This window comes from Convolutriloba macropyga, chromosome 7, assembly GCF_964194025.1.
Source record: "Convolutriloba macropyga chromosome 7, txConMacr16.3, whole genome shotgun sequence".
Classification (NCBI taxonomy): Eukaryota; Metazoa; Xenacoelomorpha; order Acoela; family Convolutidae; genus Convolutriloba; species Convolutriloba macropyga.
Genome location: NC_134474.1, coordinates 66,472,411 through 66,495,717, shown reverse-complemented (window position 1 = coordinate 66,495,717; position 23,307 = coordinate 66,472,411). Strand labels below are relative to the sequence as shown.

At 34.9% G+C, this 23,307-nt stretch overlaps 2 protein-coding genes and 1 non-coding gene across 3 annotated transcripts in view; 1 reads left to right on the top strand and 2 right to left on the bottom strand.

Annotated features, from left to right (window-relative positions):
• LOC142343264 (carbohydrate sulfotransferase 1-like) overlaps nt 1-23,307 on the top strand; it is an 82,969-nt gene that overhangs the window by 24,826 nt on the left and 34,836 nt on the right. Inside the window, exons 2-3 of the mRNA XM_075395053.1 lie at nt 19,589-19,778; nt 20,639-20,907. Of these exons, the coding sequence (XP_075251168.1) occupies nt 19,589-19,778; nt 20,639-20,907 (459 nt within the window). The remainder of the gene's footprint in view (nt 1-19,588; nt 19,779-20,638; nt 20,908-23,307) is intronic.
• On the bottom strand, nt 8,026-10,252 carry LOC142343260 (protein KRI1 homolog). The gene has a single exon (XM_075395046.1). It carries the CDS (start codon nt 10,228-10,230, stop codon nt 8,098-8,100), a length of 2,133 nt encoding a protein of 710 aa, XP_075251161.1. The 5' UTR covers nt 10,231-10,252; the 3' UTR covers nt 8,026-8,097.
• Nucleotides 20,086-20,157, bottom strand: Trnap-cgg (transfer RNA proline (anticodon CGG)). The gene has a single exon. It is a non-coding gene; the product is annotated as a tRNA-Pro (tRNA).

The following is a 23,307-nucleotide window of genomic DNA, read 5'->3' as shown; positions in this document are numbered from 1 at the left end:
TGATTAGATTTTTCGTGATTAGATTGACAGTTTTCGTGATTAGATTTTGATCATACGGGACTCACCTAACTAAATAAAATGACTTTTGCGATTCAGAACTTAACTTTAACTTGAATTAGTGTAAGGTGAAAGGAAATCATATGATTAATAATAGTTCATGAAAAGTTCTGCGGAGTGATTTTTAAATGTGTTTGCATAATTTTTTGAGCGCCATCGGCAACTTTTTCAACTTAAATTTCTATATCTGTTTACATCTGCATTATAGGGCACGCATGTCTACTTCGCAGCTATTCCGGCTATATTTTGTCAAAAAAATTGTTTTAACATCGAACCGAATCGTTGGCCCGTACAACGCAATCTTTGTGTTTAAAGGTTGATTAAAGATGAGATATCTGAAAAGTTTTTCCTTGACTTTAATTCTTTTGAAACCTTTTCATCTCGGTCTTCTAGAGACTCAACAGCCATTTTAAAATTTGTATGCCGTCATTAAAGAATCAAACTGAATCTTGGAATTTAGGCTGCTCCGATTAGGACAAAAATAAAATAATAAAAAATAGCTTTCATCCCAATTCAAAAACAGAATTGGCCTTGATAAGAGAACAATTCATTGCTGGCATGCACGCAATGCAATTCAATCAACCGCACGTTTTTCAGTGAAAAAATATCGGTCAATTAATAAAAAAGGGGTCTTGTTCTGAATACTCCATTTTAAATGTTTTGTGTAGACTAAACGTTAGTCTACTAATTTAAACGAGCACTCATTTTTCGAGGACTCGCAAATTATATTATATCAACATTTTGTATTCAAACTCAGACAAAAATGAGAGAAATTCTGGTGGAATGTTTAAATTGTAAAACAGATTGGGATAGCTAATCATTCGAAAACAAACATTCTTTTACTGAACACATAAACTCTTAAGGTAAGGCATATATATGGGCAACAATAAATCAATGAATTCAGTAAACAATGCAATCACGCAAGCATTTCACGGCTAATTGAGGAATTTAATCGAACAGAGGGTTACTGCAGTAAACAATTCAAGGACAAAATTATGGTATGTACAAGTAAATAATCCAACACAATGCCGTAAGAAGTCTATACAGTTCGAAGAGCTCAAGCCAATTTAATAAAAGTAATAAAATCATAATCTCGACCAGAGCGACTGTTATCGAGGGTAGGCAGAAATTGGAGTCCTGGAAAAGAGTTCAAGGAAATGACTGTGGTCGGATCACTCCATCTTTGATTATCGTTACCATAATGGCACCACCCTCTATTCATTGGCCTGTTATACCTGATCAATCCTGCGTCTACGGACCAGATAAAGACATGTCCATTGTATAAAGTCACGTGGTCAATAGATCTCAGTCCTCCTGAATTCTCTCGGACCCATTCGTGACGTTCATTTAAAGGATCAACAATCAACACCTGGTTTTTTAATGTGAAACACAGCTGATAACCGGAAAATTGAAGTGAGCCCCACCTCAGAATTTCGTGACAATCTAATCTGTACGAGGGTTTATGGCTAAATATAAGAACTTTCTCCTCTTCCGACCAGTAACACCAACTCACTTCAGTACTGTTATTTTTGATAACATATGCACAGAGCAGATATTCGAAAGATGGCAATGAAAGCGCTGTCTTTTTACAAACATTGGTTTCATTAACATCAATTCTCCACACTGAAGAAGAGTGGGTAATAATAACACAAGAACACAAATAAAAGAAATCATTGATTGGGAAAAACAACTTGACACTTCCCTCAAATCCAAGTTCTCCCACTTCTCCATACTCAACTTCATTCAAGTCTGACAACTTCAGCGAGTATATTTTGAGCGTTTCCTGTTCAAAAGCAAAGGCATAATTTATACATTTGGTTCCCATTATAACGAACTGGTTAGGGGACATCAATTTTCCTTTTTTTATAAACACAGACTTCAATTTTAGGTCGATTTCTTTTCCCATTTTATCAATTATTTCTTTGACACAAAGCCATTCTGAAGACGTGACACAGTACTCAGCTGCCAGAGCCTGGTCACACTTGTGACACAGTTCTTCATAATCAAGTTTAACTCTCTTGAAATCATTGACGAGATGAGGACTAGTTAGCGTTAGTAACTCTCGCGAGTGAGATTGGAGCCTCAGCACAGTGTCAATATTATCAGTGACGTCTTTCTCTTCCTTCTCAAGTAATTTCAAATTTTCGCCGATTCTTTTGATCCTACTTGCCTCGCTTTTTCTATCTCGTTCTCAAATAATTCTGTAAGTTTGACCTGTTCAGTTTGGTGTGTTGTTCTCACTACAGAAACTGACTCTTCCTTCGCTCGCAATGGTTTCTCAACCGATTCCAATTTAGACATCATTTCAAACACTTCTTTCTTAATCTCGATGACTCTTTCCTCCATGATTCCAATTTTATGCTGAGTGTGATCCTTAATACACTTCGCGCAAAACGTGACGTCACAAGTTAGGCAATACTGATTATGAAGTCGCCGATGGTGCTGACAAATTAAGGGTTCTTGGCCTTTCGAAGTTAGGACTTTGTGGCTGCTTCCAATATGGGGTCCAACACACAGATCACAGAGCACTTCCTTCTCGTTTGAACTCTCTTCTAAGTTGGAACAAGTTTCACAGTAGTATAATTCAGATTCAGTTTCGCCACAAGAATAACACACTGGATTTGCAGTTGCCATTGCAAACACAACAAAGATCTGCAAAAAAAAACAAGATTGATAAACTACCAAATTATTGATCAAGAGTTACCATGATATCAAGCTTTCGAGCAAACAAAACCGAAGCAAACAGGTTGGGTGACATAGAAAACATGTCGGAAATGTTATCAGAGTTTAACAAGCACCACGAAAAGATTTGAGATAAAAATTGACTCATTTCGTCACATTTATTCTTTGCCTGCCGGCATCGTTCTGATCACAAGAAGGAGTTGAGTTCCGCTGCTCAAATATTTGAGCACTAACTGAGCTAAATGTTCAATAGCAAATGAAAAACTGAGACACCGTTTTTGATTTTTTACACAATTTGTTTACACAGTCATTTTTGACTAATTGACACAATTTTAGTGAGTGCATCACTATGCGTCGCTACAGTGTCCTCTAAATTTGTGTGCTCTAAATGTCCTCTACAAGTGTCCTCAAAATTTTTTATCTTAGAATGATGAGAATTAGAAGTCACTAATATGTCAAAGTATGGAAAAAATTAATACAGTTGCGCGGATATTTCGGTGAAATAAAAAACGCACATAAGTGAAATCTCTATTAATAAAGAAAAGATAATTATTCAAAACAAAAATGAAACCTTCAAATGAGTTAAGTATATGAATGGAAAATCAGTCCTCTCTAATTCGTCTTTAGGAAAAACACAAGTAAACGTTTGCTCCACAGTTAGTCACTCTTGTTTCCCTGACATTGAATCGGTTTTTCAAGTTCCTTATTTGAAACAACTGATCCACACAATGCTAAATAGAGATCGCAACTTTAGTAGGAATCTTTAAATGAGTAATTGGATGATGATGTCTAAGTGAAACTGACTTCGTCAATTTTATTAATGTACAGCACAGACTTCACACCTTTTAGAATGCTTGAAAAAGTCCGTTCTATATCAGTTTCTGACTAGAACCCTGTGACATGACTTACATACTCCTCAGAAGCAGCACAGATATTTAATAAATCATCTCTCCCAGAAATAATACTGTTACGAAGCGATCTTCTCATGTTTTGCTCTGAAAAAAAATAGTGTTAATCGTTTTCAACACTTTTGATTGAGCGTCCATCAGTTGTAATAAAAAAACAAACAGTAAGAGTTCAATTAAAGAAAGCCACGTATAAGAAAAAAATCTGATGTTCTAAAACAACAAGTAACATTTCTAAAACATACAAGTCAAGTTTCAGTTCAAGTTTCACACTGAGTTCTTATTACTCAACTTGTATACTATGTAGGCAGTACGTAATTGTAACTGTTTCACACAGCAGCAGATGCTGACAAGTATCAACAACATTGCATGACAGTCAAATCCGTCAACCGACGGAACAGTAGGACACACAGATGGCCCTGATGAAGACCAAACACGATCATCTTTTATTTGAATATATGTGCCATCTCGGCAACAAAACAACTCATGGCCACGCCAAGAGAAACTCTCGCGGCTTAAGGCCACGGCACACAGAGAAACAAAGAGAACAAGTTTTAACATTTTGAACTAAAATCATTATGTTTCTCAACTATATGAACAGAACTTTTTTTTACCTGAGTACTCAAAGACCCAAGTGATAAATCTGAAAACACAAACAAGAAATTACTTTTAATTTTAGAGCAACCCAAGCGATAATGAGGCGTATCGTATCCCTAACCCTATTCTTCCCCCACTGGTCCTTAAAAAAATTTACGGAGAACAGAAATACGACGATATCTTAGAGAAAGGAATTATTTTCAACAAAGAGAAAAAAATTTTGCTCGCTGATAAATTTGCTCCAGTACAGTTTCTGATACCTTTTTCATCATTCGACTTCTCAATGAAAGCTGATATCGAGAAACAATCTGAACAATCTGAACCGAAAATGGAATCTCCAGTCATCAAACTGTCCACCCGATTTTACGTTTCACTTCAATACTAACTCATCTCACTATAACATCAATTGGATCATGAACCAGCTGGAAATCGAAGTTGAGAAATAGCGAGCAGAGGTAAAAATGCGAAACCAAACAGCAACATTTCTACATACCGGCAAAGAAAGCAACAGGATCAGAAGAGCTCAGGTTGGTGCTCTCCCTATGACCGGAATTGGATTATTCGGCAGCGGAATATTGATCGGCAATGCAAGAGGATGTGGAGTGACAGGAATATTTGGAAGCTGTCAAGATCAATTACTGGCACTTACTGATTATCTTACCCAAATAAAAGAAGAAACCAACGATAAATTTTTCATGGTCAGCAACGAGCTAGCAGAAATTAGAGAAATACAGAGACAAATGAGCGAAACCCAAAAAAAGAATTGGGCAGTCGTCGAGGAACAATTTGACATTCTGGAATACAATATTCATATATTACGTGTGTGAATAAAGGCTTGACTCAAACCAGCAAATCAATTTTAATTTCGACAGCGCGGCAGCTCTTCTTACCCTACTCCTTCTGATTTCAAAAGCTATAGAGCAGCACTCTACAGCTAGAGACTCAATCTGCTGAATTATATCCCGATTCTTCTACAGAAACACTTACCGATGTCGCTAGTCCCAATAGATTCAGTGATGGCAATCTTGGATCATGTAGGCCGAGAACAATACAAAGCTGCTGATAGACTTTCTTTGGCAATACCTACCAGCGACTTGATGTCATATTATGACGCAAAGTTGATCCGAGAAGTGATTACGGTTGAAGAAGGACTTATTGTGAAGTTGTCTATACCATTAGCATCGCGTCAAACCGTTTTTTCATTATATAGTGCAGAAACAGTTCCAATGCCACAACCTGCATCTCAGTTGGCCATTAAATGGAGCATCAAAGCGCCATATCTTGCGATATCTGAGGATCAGATGGAGTCGATACCACTATCTGCGAGCTAGTTTGAGCAATGTCTGCGATCGTCAAGATACCAAATTTGCCATCAAGCAGTAGCTATGCAAACCAGCCATGGAGCTTGCCTTGCCACTTTGTTCTTTAAGACAACAATCAAAGCTATCCGAGAATGTGAGACTGAACTGATCTCTCTACCAAACCAAGTTCAAGCACTAAACTTAGGGTACGGTATATGGCTGATAACTTCAGCAACAGAAGACTATAGTCTTCGAAAAACTTCTATAGATGCAGTTGTTACAACACAAATCCAAATTGCCCCAGGATGCAAGATTTGCATTATGACCATCAAATGCGGTTACCAACTTCTATGTCATAAGACAAAAAACCGAGCTGATATCTCAAGCTGCAACCGAATACCAGCAAAAAAGTGAAACTAGCCAATCCATTAGAACTTCTACTAAGCGAACTACCACCAACTGACAGCTTGCCGTACTTTGAAACGAGAACAACCGCTGGTGTCAACCTTTTGAGAAAAGTCATAGAAAAAATGTTATCGAACCATGTAGTCACAAAATCAGAACATCTCTAGAATTTTGCTAAACCTGTAGCTCATGAAATGACTATGTTCAAACCATCTCTAATGAAAGAATTCAGTTCCTATGTTCCGGTTAAACTATCCTTCGGCCTGACCGTCACTGTTTTTGTCTTAAACTTGATACTTCCAGCTCTCTTCCTTTGGCTATATCACAGATTTTGCATAATCCGACAGCTTGTTCCCTCATTCTTAACCCTCATTCTTAAAGCATGATAAGACCGAAATTGGCGTCAAACCTGTTATTTGCGTGAAAGACCAATTCAAAGACGAAATCAATCCTAAATAAAAACAGAAGTTTCATATTTTATCTGAACAAATTCAATCATTTCGATCCAGTCGAGCATCAATTCTTAACCTGAATGCTGATAACATCGATTCTAATGCCTTCACTCCATCCATGACCAAATCAAGGCAATCGCTTACCACTTCCCCTTTCATGCATCATATATCAACTGCTGACATTGGTGCAGATGTATTGTAAAATACTAACGCTTTATCCAACGCGTTTTAAAAGACCCAAGATATTCGGGATCATCAACCTTTCGATATTTATATGGACTATATTTCGACTTCACTAAATTGGATTGGAACTATGTGGCAGGACAGAATTCAAATCGAGCAACATATCACAAATCAATTTTTTTACTTTAAATACCTGACAGAGTGATGGACGAAAACAAAGGTGTCCGGAAACTTTATCCAAAAAGGAGGGCAGAGTCAAGTATATGCATGGAATTTCCCGAGAAATTGCAACAATTATTATTATTTGTTCATAGCTTATTTATTGGTTGATCATTGAAATTGTTTAAATTTTGTTAGGTGAACAAGCCTCATCATCAAAAATAGATTGTTGAGTAATAGTTAAGTTGTTAATTTGAGAGTATCAAAGCTACTTACTTTTAAATCTCTGCACAAATCAACTATTAACATACGTTAGTACATGGTTATCCGTTTTCAAAATAGGGCTTTGATATTAAAAACAAAACCACCTGTAGAAAAGTTTGCTAAAAACTAAGACCACTTAACATTTGAATTTGCGGACTGCACTCGCTCGCGAAAACAACTACCCGGTAAAACTTATTACAAACAACACCTTCAATTGTAAGCTACTTGTAAAAACCTCTCGGCAAGATGATTTAAAAAAACTTAAATTAAGAATAAAAATCCAGGAGAGTGAATATCATCTGAGAACAGTAAATAGACCGTTTCAGACAATTTTTAGTATCAGAAACTTAGCTAATATATTTCATCTATCTTCCTGTTTTTTTTCACAAGAATGCACTTCCTGAACAAATAAAATGCATTCTGTTAGCTCTCTGAAATAAAATTTGATCGCGTTTACAAATGCTCTGGGACAGGTATAATTAACAGTTGCCAAGATAACCATAGTAACGATAGAAATTGAAACTTGCAAGAATCTTTTAAACTCTTTTGGAAGACTGCTGTAACATTTTTCGCAAAAAAAATGGAAGGAAAAAAACTTTTGTTTGCATCATACCGTTTTTTTTAAATATCCTAAAAGTTAGGTTCAAATGATAGTTTTCCTTTGCAAATTTGAAAGTATAGATGATTGTTGGCTCTATCAAAAACTTATGTTTAAGTTGTTCAAATTCATGCAAATTTTGAAATTCAAATTCTGATTTTGGAGAAAATATGAAGCACTCTGCCAAAAGAATTCAAAATCATGCAAGACTCTTGCAAGTTTTGAATCCTTTGATAATAAGTGGAAAAACGAAAGAACAGATTTTTGAAAAAAAAAACTACAAAGAAGCTATTTTAACGCTAGTTTCGTTACTGGCATCAATTTCAGGTCATTCAAAATTCTCTGCATAAAATTTGTTGTTGCACTCCGTCATAAAACACTGACTGACTTCATCTGGTAAGCTAATTTTTGAGTTTAATATGTCGACCTGAAAAACATTTAATTTAAACAACATAAATTTAGCAATAAAATTAAAATAGCAAAAATATTTGAGACTATTTTGAAGATGGCCCTGCTTTTTCTTCTTTGCTTTTCGTCGGTTGTGTTTTCTGTTTATGAAACTGAATATGTCTGAATTTAGTTGGGTTTTTAATTCCGAAAGCTTTCAGTCTTTGATCACTCATATCAAGACCAGGTACGCTCGGTCCTTTAATTGTCTTCTTTTTACCCTTCTTATATGAAGTTGTCTTCTTGTCGACCTTTCCAGACATATTCTCTTGAATATTTTTCCTCTTCCTTCGCCTTCGTTTTTCAGCAACATATTTGATGTCAGACATCATTAAAGACATTGCACTTTGACCTTCACTACCTGGAATGTTCACCGCATTAGGTACTTGATCGGGTTCTTTATAAAGGGACGAAAAAACTTTGGCTTTTTTAAACTTATTACTGGCCAGCTTGGTGAACTTTCTTTTGTCGTATAATTCGTCTCTCTGTTCGCGATATTGACTCGCTTTTTTCAAACTGACCCACATGTTTAATTCACGATCAGGCGCACCCAAAATCTCTTCATAACTTAGTCCAAAAGAATCACTGGTAGTGCCTCGGTATTTAAATTTAAATCCTGGTTTGGTTTCGGAAGTCTCTTTTTTGGTTTCGTTTCCACTCTCACTCTTTTTAGATTGGATCTCATTTTCAATGACGTCATCAAAATCAATGTTGTAATTCTTCTCTAAGTACTGTTCGAAAGTTTCAACGCTGGGGTCAAAAACGGGTTTCGCAACTGCGGTTTTCAAAAGTTTGTCAAGACTTTTTGGTTCAGTCCGCGAACTATTTTCATCATCAATGTCGACGCCTTCGTTATCGTCCGATTCCATGTCTGAAAATTGTGGCTTTTCGTTATCTATTTCATCGTCAGCATTGCCGTAATATTCGTCATCGAAGGTTTTGGCCATCAACCGGTCGTGCTTGTCTGGGTCAAAATCGGAGTCCAAATCTTCCTCGCCGACGCCAGCAAGTTCAGTACCTGCACTCTGTCTGATCTTTTCAATCTTGTCCAGGATCTCTTTCTTCTTAAGCTGTTTCAGCCTTTTTAAATCTTCTTTTCTGCGCTTTTCAATCTCGTCTCGCTTTTCTTTCAACTCACGTCGCTTTTCACTTCGTGTCGCACTGTCCGACTGTCGCAGGGTTTCCGAGACATTCCGAGGGAACGACTTGATCTCACAACCACCCGGTACTTCGAATCTGAAGTTGTAATTTGCTTCGTGCAAATCTTGGTTGTCCACAAACTCGGTGTCTGATTCCATATCTTCACCTTCATCGAAGCTTTTCTGGTCGATAATATCATTATCATCATCGTCATTCTCGGAACCACTATCCTCTGATTCGACAGTTTTGTCCAGGATAAAGTTTAGTAAATACTTTTCCTTATCCGAGAAAATTTTAACTCTTTCATCCAAGTTGGAAGCTTCTTTCGAAAGCGGTTCATTGGAGTCTTCAACAGGTATTTTCTTTATTGGTTTGCTTTTTGTGATCAGAAGAGAACTTTCTTCGTTTTCGCCCTCTGAAGCGGGCTCCAATTTGATTGCTTTGCTTATCTCCTCTTTGAGTTGTCGTTGCTCTTCGTTGTACAGTAAAAAGTTTTTCGAGTTGGCGTCATCGATTTGTTTTGACCTTTTACCTTTGGGCTGAAAATCCTGCTTATTGTGATTCAATTCACTGTCGGAATCGTCCGATAGATTTCCTCCATTCTCTCTCAGCAGAACTTGTCTTTCGTATTCGTCCAATAACAGAGGCTTTTTAGCCTCTTTCTCCGATTTTCTCTTCCTGCTTAGTGTTTTGGACTGGTCCAGAGAATCATTGTCGTCAAAAAATGTGACACTTTTGTCATATATAGAGGGATCTTTCTGTCTTAAAGCAGTGAGAACTCTGAGGAACTGGGAATCATTGAAGGCATTTGGACCGACTTCCTCTTCAGAGCTGGAACTGTCGCCATCTTCTGCATCGTCTCCCAGCCTGTCTTTCAGAGTCTGGTACTCCTCTTTCTCCCGATACGACTCGTACTTCTTAGCAAACTTTGTGTTGATTTTGAGTTCATCGATCACATCCGCTCTTGAGGAGGAAGATGAGAAAAGATCTAAGTTGTCGCTGCGATTATTCTCATCTTCATTATCGAACAACGACGGCATAGTTACAAAATAACATCGACAATAATCTGAAATTCACATTCAAAAATTGAAGATTGAAGACTAACTTGTATGATTAAGCCCATTTTTAATTGTCTCATTTCGACGTACAAATTCAGAATATTTATCCAATTCATCAAATTAAAGATCTTTCGACGAAGTAGCAGAATAAGATTTACTATAATGTTAATTATTCGCCTCGCTACCGTTGCCACCATCAAATAAAGGTATTCTTGGAAGATGAGAAACATTCAAAATTGACGTGCAATTAAACAAAATCAAACCTAACCTTTTCAGTCTTGACAAAACTTTACCGCTGAAATTTTCATGAATAAAATATCGATTTTATTGATTTAATGAAGCGGTCAAAGATCAGAAAAGACATCGATCAAAATCTAGAGAAAAAGTGAAAATCCCCGAACTTCTGTTTTTTTCCAAAAAAAAGAAGTGAAGTGCTAATCCAAATTGAGTGCCTGGTCAGTAATCAGAAAATATTAGAAATATTTATTAGAAAATTTTATGTCCAAAGAAAAAGTAAGAAGCGAAATAATTAAATTACATGAATGTGTTCCGATAGATAGACATGCATAAGGTTTCAGAACTTTTTTCTATAAGTAGTATAATGAACCAACTATTCATACACGTTGGTACCAAAAAACTACGTACATCTGAAGAACATTTAAAAATAACAACGAACTTCAAATACAACAAAATTGTCAGTTCAAATAAGCTCTCAAGTATCGACTCATTACGCGTTTATCCTTTCTAACTTCTAGTAGACAATTTGTATAGTTTGCATATAAATTTCCAAGGACTTTCTTATAAATTTCCGAAAACATGTCTGTATCCCTAATCTCTGCTCCAACATCATGCACAAATTTCAAATTGGTTTCAGATCTGGACTATATATCGGCTATTCCAGTATATTTCACTCCTTCTCTTGTAAGAGATCCCTGGCAATCGTCGATTTATACACGGGAGCAGTTGAAAAAGGTCTTCCAAGTGCTACTTTTCTTCGTAAAATATTGAAGTAAATTAGAACGCCTACAGCCACTTTGGACACCTGGCTGGGCAATTTCCGTACATTTTATTTCAATTAACCTCGAAACATAAATGATCGCGTGTCTGAACTTATGTTTTTGCTAAAAAAGTGTTCCATTTCTTCGACCATTCCGTAGCTGTTGTTCCCTGGATTAGTTGATTTTTTTCACGAGGTTTGTGAGCTTGATATTAAGCAGAGTTGCAATTGTATTTTGGTCATTAAAAAAATTGAAGTTTCAATTCGTAACAGCTTGGTAAACAGTAGAAGCCGCTTAATCATCATTTCTGTGTAAGTGAAGAAAACGAAAATGTGGCGAAAATGAAGAATCTCTTTTAAACTTCTAAATTTCATGCCTTTTGTTTCACGCGTCAAATCAAGTACTGAGCGAAATAACGCTGAAAGGGCAAAAGCTCTGTTGTACGTAGCTTTTTGGAACCATAGTGTATGTTTGTAAAGTTATTCTTAAAAAGGAAATGTTTGACAAAACTTTGTTCTTATGGTTGTAAAAAAAGAACATTGTTAATTTCCTCTGGTACACATTAGAAGAAAAAACAAATGGTAGAAGAGGCAATGCAAGGTTAAGAATATAACATTATGTAAAATTATAAAATCGTTAAATTACGCAACTAAAATGTGACATTCCATTAAAAAAAATTGCCTAAAATGCGATAAAATGTTCTCACAATTTTATATGTACATCATGAAGATTTAAAAAAATTAAAATCTAATGCTCTCAATGTCATCTTTCATATCAGTTACTTTTGGGTCCTTCAAAAATTCTTTCCAAAAATATTCTTTCAGTTCTTTTTTTAAGGAAGCTTTCGATGTTGTTTTCAGTCTAATATTAGAAGGCATACTATTATAAATTGGAATGGCTTGTGCAATAAAAGAATCAGTTAAAAACTTAATGTTCTTTCTTATATCGAACGTTATTTTTTTGACCTGTCATGGTGTTTTATTCTCATGGTACAGAGAGGTTCAATTTTATATGCTGGAAGATCGTTGCTGAGTCAGCGAAAAAAATATTTTGAGCAATGATATTTCAAGAGAAAAGAGACTGGTAATATTTTCTTGCGAAGTTTGAGATCTGTAGACCGATCGTATTTTCTATTAAAAATGGTTTTTATTCCCCAATTCAATTGTTTTTCTAAAGTTGTGAGTAATGACTTTTGCAACCCTATCAAAATTAAAGCGGAATAATGTAGATGACTTACTACTATTGCATTAAGCAAAAAGATTTTCTCTGGTAAACTTTTACTTAGTGTATTCAAAACCTTTATTCCACAAGCCATTCTCTGAAGAATCTTTTTCACTTCTCCATCGAATTTTAGTTTGCTATCAATAATAACGCCAGGATACTTCACACTATTTGATTCTGCTATTCTTTCGTTGTCGATATTCAGAACAGTATTTGTTAACCTCTTCCTGGTGCTGAACACAATATATTCTAATTTTTGTTTCTTCGCCATTAACTGAGACTTTGCAAAAAAAATCGATAATTTTTGAGATGTTATGTTCAAGTTTTGTTTTTGACGATATTTCATCAGTGTCGGATGTGAAAAGAAGTGTCGTCTGCATACTGGACGACCGTACAATCCTTTTCTACAATCTTTGCTAAATAGCTGACGTAAATGTTAAATAATAGGGGTCCTAAAATCGTACCTTGTGGAACTCCTCTTTTCAAATTTATCCAATCTGATTCAATTCCATTTAGGACAATTCTTTGAGATCTTTCACTCACCTAATTTTCTATTAAATTGGTAGCACGTTCGTGAAAACCTATATTTCCAACTCTCCGTAACAGTATTTTGTGGTTTATAGACTCAAAAGCCTTTCAAAGATCTAAAAACGCACCTGTAACATTTTTTTCTTGTTGAGTTCTAATCTTATTTGTTCTGCCGATTTCAGGATAGCCTCAATTGTTGAAATTTGTTTTCTATAACCAAGTTGACTAACAGACAATAATTGCTCACTTTCTAGGAAACTTGTGATCTGTGAACTGAACGCCTTTTCAAAAAATTTTGACGGAGCAGAAGTGACAGAAATAGGTCTATAATTGAGTGAGTATTCAGGATTTTCTTTTTTGAAGATTGGAGTTACACAAGCTTTTTTAATATCTTCTGGAAATTTTCCTTCTGTACTGAACTGATTAATTAGATAACATAATGGTTCTGCTAGCGCTGCATTGGAATCTTTTATTGCCCAAGCTCGTATTTTTGAAGGATCGAGTGGTTTATTGTATTCAATGAATCTATGAGCACATTTGTTTCCTTGGCTGTTATATATCGGAATGTGAAACACTTTCTCGGAGCAGTTTTAGGAGGAATGTCGTTTGTTGGGTGTAAGCCAATGAACTCTCCTAGAGTAGAAAATCTGCAATTTAGAAGATTTGAAATTTCCATAGGCTTTGTTATCTCATTACCAAAACTGTTTAATAAAGAGTGAATTCTTGTTTGAGTCTTTTCTTTATTACGAAGATCTTGAATGAAATTCCATCTGGCTTTTTCACTGTTTAGCTCAATAAAACTTGAGAAGTTTTTTTTATTTTTGACGAATTAAATTGTTTTTAGTTTCGTCATCGCTAATTCTTGACAAATGTTTTTCTCACATAGCCATTTTTCTTGAAGCAAAAACTTTGGTTTGTCTTTTCTAATATAACAGGCTTTAACTGGAGCATATAGTGCTAATGCTCTTTCAATAATTCTTTGAAATTCTAATAACATCATATCTCCCGTTACTGCACCGTAAAAGTGTCTCTAGTCTGAATTTTCAATAAAACTTTGGAACGCTATGGCTGAATAGTTTTTTTTGTCAAAAAATTTTTTCTTTGTTTTTGATTTTAGTATCACAGATTTAAGAACTGTGATTGTTGCAAAATGATCAGTTTTCAAAATTGTATCCGCTACTATACCTGTTTCGTAATCGTCTCTTATAATGTAATCAATAACAGTTGAAGAAGAGTTAGTCATTCTTGTAGCTTTATCAATATTCGATGGTTTAAGATCATATGGAGAAATTAAAGATTGTAGCAGACTTCTGTCGCGTTTTGCAAAATAGTTTAAGTTGTAGTCTCCAGCAAGTATAAAAGATTTTCCTTCAGCCATAGTAAGATCAATTCCCAGGACCAAATTTTCCAAAAACATCTTTCCAAGTTTGTTTTCGGGACAGTATAAATTTAGTAAGCATTTCTTTTTTGTATGTTCAACTCAACCCATAAACTTTCAAAATTTGTATCCGGAAAGCAGTTGAGATCATCGCGGAGACGATGTTTTAAAAATTTCGGAATGTACATTATAATACCACCACCTTTTGTTTTTGTTGTTGGATGCGATCTGTTTTTGTTGTTTGGATAAAAACTGAATCTATATTTTATAAAGAAAAACATGCCGTTAAACGAGATCGAACTTAACCTTTCATGATCTGTTGATTTTGAGTTGTATGTTGATTTCAGACTTTTCAGATTCGATTGAAGACTAACTTGTATGATTAAGCCCATTTTTAATTGTCTCATTTCGACGTACAAATTCAGAATATTTATCCAATTCATCAAATTAAAGATCTTTCGACGAAGTAGCAGAATAAGATTTACTATAATGTTAATTATTCGCCTCGCTACCGTTGCCACCATCAAATAAAGGTATTCTTGGAAGATGAGAAACATTCAAAATTGACGTGCAATTAAACAAAATCAAACCTAACCTTTTCAGTCTTGACAAAACTTTACCGCTGAAATTTTCATGAATAAAATATCGATTTTATTGATTTAATGAAGCGGTCAAAGATCAGAAAAGACATCGATCAAAATCTAGAGAAAAAGTGAAAATCCCCGAACTTCTGTTTTTTTCCAAAAAAAGAAGTGAAGTGCTAATCCAAATTGAGTGCCTGGTCAGTAATCAGAAAATATTAGAAATATATATTAGAAAATTTTATGTCCAAAGAAAAAGTAAGAAGCGAAATAATTAAATTACATGAATGTGTTCCGATAGATAGACATGCATAAGGTTTCAGAACTTTTTTCTATAAGTAGTATAATGAACCAACTATTCATACACGTTGGTACCAAAAAACTACGTACATCTGAAGAACATTTAAAAATAACAACGAACTTCAAATACAACAAAATTGTCAGTTCAAATAAGCTCTCAAGTATCGACTCATTACGCGTTTATCCTTTCTAACTTCTAGTAGACAATTTGTATAGTTTGCATATAAATTTCCAAGGACTTTCTTATAAATTTCCGAAAACATGTCTGTATCCCTAATCTCTGCTCCAACATCATGCACAAATTTCAAATTGGTTTCAGATCTGGACTATATATCGGCTATTCCAGTATATTTCACTCCTTCTCTTGTAAGAGATCCCTGGCAATCGTCGATTTATACACGGGAGCAGTTGAAAAAGGTCTTCCAAGTGCTACTTTTCTTCGTAAAATATTGAAGTAAATTAGAACGCCTACAGCCACTTTGGACACCTGGCTGGGCAATTTCCGTACATTTTATTTCAATTAACCTCGAAACATAAATGATCGCGTGTCTGAACTTATGTTTTTGCTAAAAAAGTGTTCCATTTCTTCGACCATTCCGTAGCTGTTGTTCCCTGGATTAGTTGATTTTTTTCACGAGGTTTGTGAGCTTGATATTAAGCAGAGTTGCAATTGTATTTTGGTCATTAAAAAAATTGAAGTTTCAATTCGTAACAGCTTGGTAAACAGTAGAAGCCGCTCAATCATCATTTCTGTGTAAGTGAAGAAAACGAAAATGTGGCGAAAATGAAGAATCTCTTTTAAACTTCTAAATTTCATGCCTTTTGTTTCACGCGTCAAATCAAGTACTGAGCGAAATAACGCTGAAAGGGCAAAAGCTCTGTTGTACGTAGCTTTTTGGAACCATAGTGTATGTTTGTAAAGTTATTCTTAAAAAGGAAATGTTTGACAAAACTTTGTTCTTATGGTTGTAAAAAAAGAACATTGTTAATTTCCTCTGGTACACATTAGAAGAAAAAACAAATGGTAGAAGAGGCAATGCAAGGTTAAGAATATAACATTATGTAAAATTATAAAATCGTTAAATTACGCAACTAAAATGTGACATTCCATTAAAAAAAATTGCCTAAAATGCGATAAAATGTTCTCACAATTTTATATGTACATCATGAAGATTTAAAAAAATTAAAATCTAATGCTCTCAATGTCATCTTTCATATCAGTTACTTTTGGGTCCTTCAAAAATTCTTTCCAAAAATATTCTTTCAGTTCTTTTTTTAAGGAAGCTTTCGATGTTGTTTTCAGTCTAATATTAGAAGGCATACTATTATAAATTGGAATGGCTTGTTCAATAAAAGAATCAGTTAAAAACTTAATGTTCTTTCTTATATCGAACGTTATTTTTTTGACCTGTCATGGTGTTTTATTCTCATGGTACAGAGAGGTTCAATTTTATATGCTGGAAGATCGTTGCTGAGTCAGCGAAAAAAATATTTTGAGCAATGATATTTCAAGAGAAAAGAGACTGGTAATATTTTCTTGCGAAGTTTGAGATCTGTAGACCGATCGTATTTTCTATTAAAAATGGTTTTTATTCCCCAATTCAATTGTTTTTCTAAAGTTGTGAGTAATGACTTTTGCAACCCTATCAAAATTAAAGCGGAATAATGTAGATGACTTACTACTATTGCATTAAGCAAAAAGATTTTCTCTGGTAAACTTTTACTTAGTGTATTCAAAACCTTTATTCCACAAGCCATTCTCTGAAGAATCTTTTTCACTTCTCCATCGAATTTTAGTTTGCTATCAATAATTACGCCAGGATACTTCACACTATTTGATTCTGCTATTCTTTCGTTGTCGATATTCAGAACAGTATTTGTTAACCTCTTCCTGGTGCTGAACACAATATATTCTAATTTTTGTTTCTTCGCCATTAACTGAGACTTTGCAAAAAAAATCGATAATTTTTGAGATGTTATGTTCAAGTTTTGTTTTTGACGATATTTCATCAGTGTCGGATGTGAAAAGAAGTGTCGTCTGCATACTGGACGACCGTACAATCCTTTTCTACAATCTTTGCTAAATAGCTGACGTAAATGTTAAATAATAGGGGTCCTAAAATCGTACCTTGTGGAACTCCTCTTTTCAAATTTATCCAATCTGATTCAATTCCATTTAGGACAATTCTTTGAGATCTTTCACTCACCTAATTTTCTATTAAATTGGTAGCACGTTCGTGAAAACCTATATTTCCAACTCTCCGTAACAGTATTTTGTGGTTTATAGACTCAAAAGCCTTTCAAAGATCTAAAAACGCACCTGTAACATTTTTTTCTTGTTGAGTTCTAATCTTATTTGTTCTGCCGATTTCAGGATAGCCTCAATTGTTGAAATTTGTTTTCTATAACCAAGTTGACTAACAGACAATAATTGCTCACTTTCTAGGAAACTTGTGATCTGTGAACTGAACGCCTTTTCAAAAAATTTTGACGGAGCAGAAGTGACAGAAATAGGTCTATAATTGAGTGAGTATTCAGGATTTTCTTTTTTGAAGATTGGAGTTACACAAGCTTTTTTAATATCTTCTGGAAATTTTCCTTCTGTACTGAACTGATTAATTAGATAACATAATGGTTCTGCTAGCGCTGCATTGGAATCTTTTATTGCCCAAGCTCGTATTTTTGAAGGATCGAGTGGTTTATTGTATTCAATGAATCTATGAGCACATTTGTTTCCTTGGCTGTTATATATCGGAATGTGAAACACTTTCTCGGAGCAGTTTTAGGAGGAATGTCGTTTGTTGGGTGTAAGCCAATGAACTCTCCTAGAGTAGAAAATCTGCAATTTAGAAGATTTGAAATTTCCATAGGCTTTGTTATCTCATTACCAAAACTGTTTAATAAAGAGTGAATTCTTGTTTGAGTCTTTTCTTTATTACGAAGATCTTGAATGAAATTCCATCTGGCTTTTTCACTGTTTAGCTCAATAAAACTTGAGAAGTTTTTTTTTATTTTTGACGAATTAAATTGTTTTTAGTTTCGTCATCGCTAATTCTTGACAAATGTTTTTCTCACATAGCCATTTTTCTTGAAGCAAAAACTTTGGTTTGTCTTTTCTAATATAACAGGCTTTAACTGGAGCATATAGTGCTAATGCTCTTTCAATAATTCTTTGAAATTCTAATAACATCATATCTCCCGTTACTGCACCGTAAAAGTGTCTCTAGTCTGAATTTTCAATAAAACTTTGGAACGCTATGGCTGAAGTTTTTTTTGTCAAAAAATTTTTTCTTTGTTTTTGATTTTAGTATCACAGATTTAAGAACTGTGATTGTTGCAAAATGATCAGTTTTCAAAATTGTATCCGCTACTATACCTGTTTCGTAATCGTCTCTTATAATGTAATCAATAACAGTTGAAGAAGAGTTAGTCATTCTTGTAGCTTTATCAATATTCGATGGTTTAAGATCATATGGAGAAATTAAAGATTGTAGCAGACTTCTGTCGCGTTTTGCAAAATAGTTTAAGTTGTAGTCTCCAGCAAGTATAAAAGATTTTCCTTCAGCCATAGCAAGATCAATTCCCAGGACCAATTTTTCCAAAAACATCTTTCCAAGTTTGTTTTCGGGACAGTATAAATTTAGTAAGCATTTCTTTTTTGTATGTTCAACTCAACCCATAAACTTTCAAAATTTGTATCCGGAAAGCAGTTGAGATCATCGCGGAGACGATGTTTTAAAAATTTCGGAATGTACATTATAATACCACCACCTTTTGTTTTTGTTGTTGGATGCGATCTGTTTTTGTTGTTTGGATAAAAACTGAATCTACATTTTATAAAGAAAAACATGCCGTTAAACGAGATCGAACTTAACCTTTCATGATCTGTTGATTTTGAGTTGTATGTTGATTTCAGACTTTTCAGATTCGGATTGAGAACCTATTATTTACACTCATCTGTACAATCAGTTGATACAGAATACATCAACTTCAACGTTTTTTTCCTATGATCTTATGATTCTCTTTTTGCATCCCAGCCAAAACAAACTTATCCTGACTTTGAACAAGAACTGACTTATTCCGCCTAATAAAATGAGCTATAATAATATTTTCAAATTTGTCTACAATTGCAGAAATTATTACTTGGCCAACCAATATTTTAAATCATTTCGCCTACTATTCGGGAATGAAAACCAAATCGCCAAAAAATAACTAATAATGAAAATAAGCATTGACAATTTCTCCAAGATAGAAATGCAGTGTTTTTGATTACCTCAAACGGACCAGAATCATTTGCAGAAAAAATAAATATCAACTATTTGTGTTTAAAACAGGACAATGTACGAGTTTGAGCCGACGTATCATGCCTTTGGGTCAAAGAAGGGGGCAGCAATGGACGAGGAGGAGAAGGGACAGCTTTGCACAGACATACTCAGTCTCATGTTCAACTGTAGTGGACAATACAGTGAAGAGAAGATAGACACTCTAATCCCGTTCAGATTCTTCACTCCCACCAGCTACCAAGTAAGAAGCAGACATACACAAGGTAATAGAGTGGGTGATAAGCCCCGCTAATTGTCCGGTGGGGGGCTTCAAAAAAGACAGCCAAATGCTAAGGAAGTTTGTAGGTATCGATTGCAGCAATAGATAACATGCAAAAAATATTAATGCAAAATTTAAAATTTCGGGTCTTTCCCATTATAGCCCCCCCCCCCAGCTTAGTGGTCAGATAAACTATAGCCCCCCCCCACCCCCAATCATGATAAATATACCATAATGGGGGGCTATATTTTCATGGGGGGGCTATAATGGGAAAGACCCAAAATTTCTAGGGGACAGCGGGGAATCGAACCCCGGACCTCTCGCACCCGAAGCGAGAATCATACCACTAGACCACTGTCCCACAATTCAGCTGCAATGGTAGAAAAATCGGAGAGATTGGTTTTGACAAGCTGATGAATTCTTTAATCTTTTGAAACTGATTGTTAGAAAACTGTTGTCCGTTCATAGATTTCCGCTGCAATTTGAACTATAAAATGGATCTATTCTGTTTCGGCACTCTCAGTTTAGTGGGCAAAAACTTTTAAGCCTCCGGGAGCACTTGTATTTTAGAAACTCAACATCGTGCTACATATCAACGCATAATTTGAAACTATGGGTCATAAAAACACCAGAAAAGGGAGGAGTGAGAACGAACAGATTCAAAAATAAGAAATACAAGATCAATGCGAAAATAGTTTTACTCCCATATTGTACTCCATAAGGGAAACAGCATTTGAGGAAATTGTAAATCTCGATGCTTTTAAGAAATCAGTTTCCGACAATTTAAAAATTACAAAACCGTGTTTGAGAACAATTGAATAAAATCCTCCACATTCTGTTAGGTGATGAAGATTTTCAACAGCGACTGGCGTCCATCTAACGGAGGAGGATTCTACTGGGAACAGAACCCTCTAGCTACAAACAAAGAAGAGACTAAGAAGTACGTCAAGTACATCTGCAGAGAATCTTCGTTGAAACTGATCAAGACCATCCGACTTCCAGTTTTGGACTTCTACAACATGTACCACACACTCTACACTCTGTTAGAGACATTCGAGGATCTGGTCATCATAGGAATGGTCAGAGATCCCAGGGACTCCTTTGCATCCAGGTTGGTCATTCATCATCAATGTTTTGATTATTAATTATTTGGAAACAAGTAAAATCAGTATAGGTTAAACATACTTAATTTAACAAAATAGATGTAAATGAAATAAATAATTTACAATAAATAATAAATATATAATAAATAATAATTAATAAATAAATAATAAATAATAATAATAATAATAAATTAAATAAATAAATTTACATTTAATAAATAAATGTAACAAAATAAAACAAATATGCCTCCCAAAATTTTAATATAAACAGATATACAATAAATTAAATTAATGGTTGTTAATTTGGAATTATACTTCTTAATAGTATCATTTACAAGATTTCTTCCTAAAATTCAAAATAACTTTTGGTTAGTTAACAGGGTCAAGTTATATGAGAGATCAACAACTCCTTTGCATCCAGGTTGATCTATCATTATTTATTTCGAAAAAAGTAAATTGAGTAAAAAAACACAAATATAACTTCTTTCATAAAATCATACACATCAAATTAATAATTCCCTCATTTTTGAAAATAAATGGGTAAACGTTGTGAGCCCCACGTTTTTTGTTCTGACACTTTTTGATTTTTTTTTTGAGGGAATCCCAGACTAATATATATAATATCAAATTAAAACTCTCTGCGTTTAAAGTTTCACTCCAATCAAAATTTGGAGCGTTTCTCAGATCACCAATTTGGTTATCTTTTCAACGCTGTCACTGTCTAGAGCTTTAAAAATTAAAGAACATTCCTACCACCAAAACTCTTCTTCACATTCTCAATTGGATTTTCCTCTCTTTTGACATGGCACCTAGTAAAATGAGAAATAAAAGTTTTGTATGAGTCTATAAGCGCAGAGGAGCCAATAACGTTCTTACCATCCTCATGCTATTTTTGAATTATCCTCACCAAGAAGTCAGTAAGAAGCTACACAATACATTGACATATGGATCTCCTCGTATAGCGTGCTTTTTAGTAAATATTATTAGCGATAATATATTTTTAAATATTTGTAAACATTATTAGCGATAATAAGTGCCTTTGTAGATTAGGTGTTCCAGGATACGAATTACAGACAGCGGGATAGAGTGACTTCCAACGTTCCTTAAAGCTAGATTAGATATAGATTAAAGCTCACTGAAGTAGTGTTCTGCGTCAATGCGCAAAATGGCTTCGAACACTGTATGTTAAAGCCAAAATCTCAAGGATTAAATGACGTATTCAATTCCTTGTTGTTGCAAAGCGTTGTTGATCTCAGCAACAACTTAAGATCTGGCAACGCAATTCGTTATGTCTTCCAAAAAAGGTCAAAGAACGTCCACTACTCCAATTGGACGACCACTATAAAATTTATCGAATAAAAAAAATTGAAATGGGTTATAGAGAACAAGGAATGTCAAACAAGCCTCTGCTATGCACATTGTAAGTCTGCCGATAGATCGGCCCAAATCATTTTAGTGTTTTTTGAAAGGAAGTTAGAAATGTTTGCTATTCGTTGCCACGAATGCATTTAACCATGGCTACAATGCTTTTTCATAGCATATTTCTTTAAAAAGTGAGGCATCAATCTTCTCATGTCTTGAGTGGTGATAAGGAAAATCATTGGAATGCTCACATCAAATTTATTAAGTTTCCTGCATTTCATGACATTGGATGTTCAGGTAATAGTCACGTAGTATAAAAGCCGAATTTATGAAATAAGCAGCACCCCATATTTGTAATTCTATTAGGCTCTGAATTGCGTCAGATTATTTTCCCTATTATGTCATGTTCATCATTCTTTTTGCACAATAATACTCCGAATAAACTGAAGGACTAATGGCCAATTTCGAAAATTCTTCACATCTAGCCAGACCAGCCTCTACCAATCAGCTAGCTAAAATAGAAGCCACCTCTACACCAGCTGTTTGAGAGCATTTAGGTCAGCATTAATCGGTTAAATTTTGTTTTCTCAAAACATTGCAAGATAGAGCGTTTACAATAAACCTGTTAACATTCTTTAAATTGTACCACCAGAAGTTTTTTTCATTGAGACAAAGCAACAAGACCACCAGAAACGCAACAAAAAGCGTTATAATACAAATATTGTCTGAGTCTTGTTTCATCTCGAACTAAAGCTTAGATTCATGCTGCTGTTGTAGCTGTCGCACGGAGCTGCAATTCGCAGGTAATTTTGGCAGGATACCGGAGCTTATAGCCGTTTTTAGCTGGTACCTTAGTTGCACTTAAATCAAAAAGAAATAGATATATTAGTAGTGGTGTGATTTGCTTCGGGTGCGGCGATCTTTCTACATCTACGCCATGGTGAATGACATGGCGTCCCCGGGTTAGGGTGGCCAGGAGGGGCATCTCCAACATCGGGGGAAAGGGGTAAGGAAGGCAGATTAGTCTGTGCAGTGTAGTCGTGTTC

What these genes read in the sequence shown, in the direction of transcription:
- LOC142343260 (XM_075395046.1), bottom strand. Translation starts at nt 10,230, where the DNA reads ATGCCGTCGTTGTTCGATAATGAAGATGAGAATAATCGCAGCGACAAC.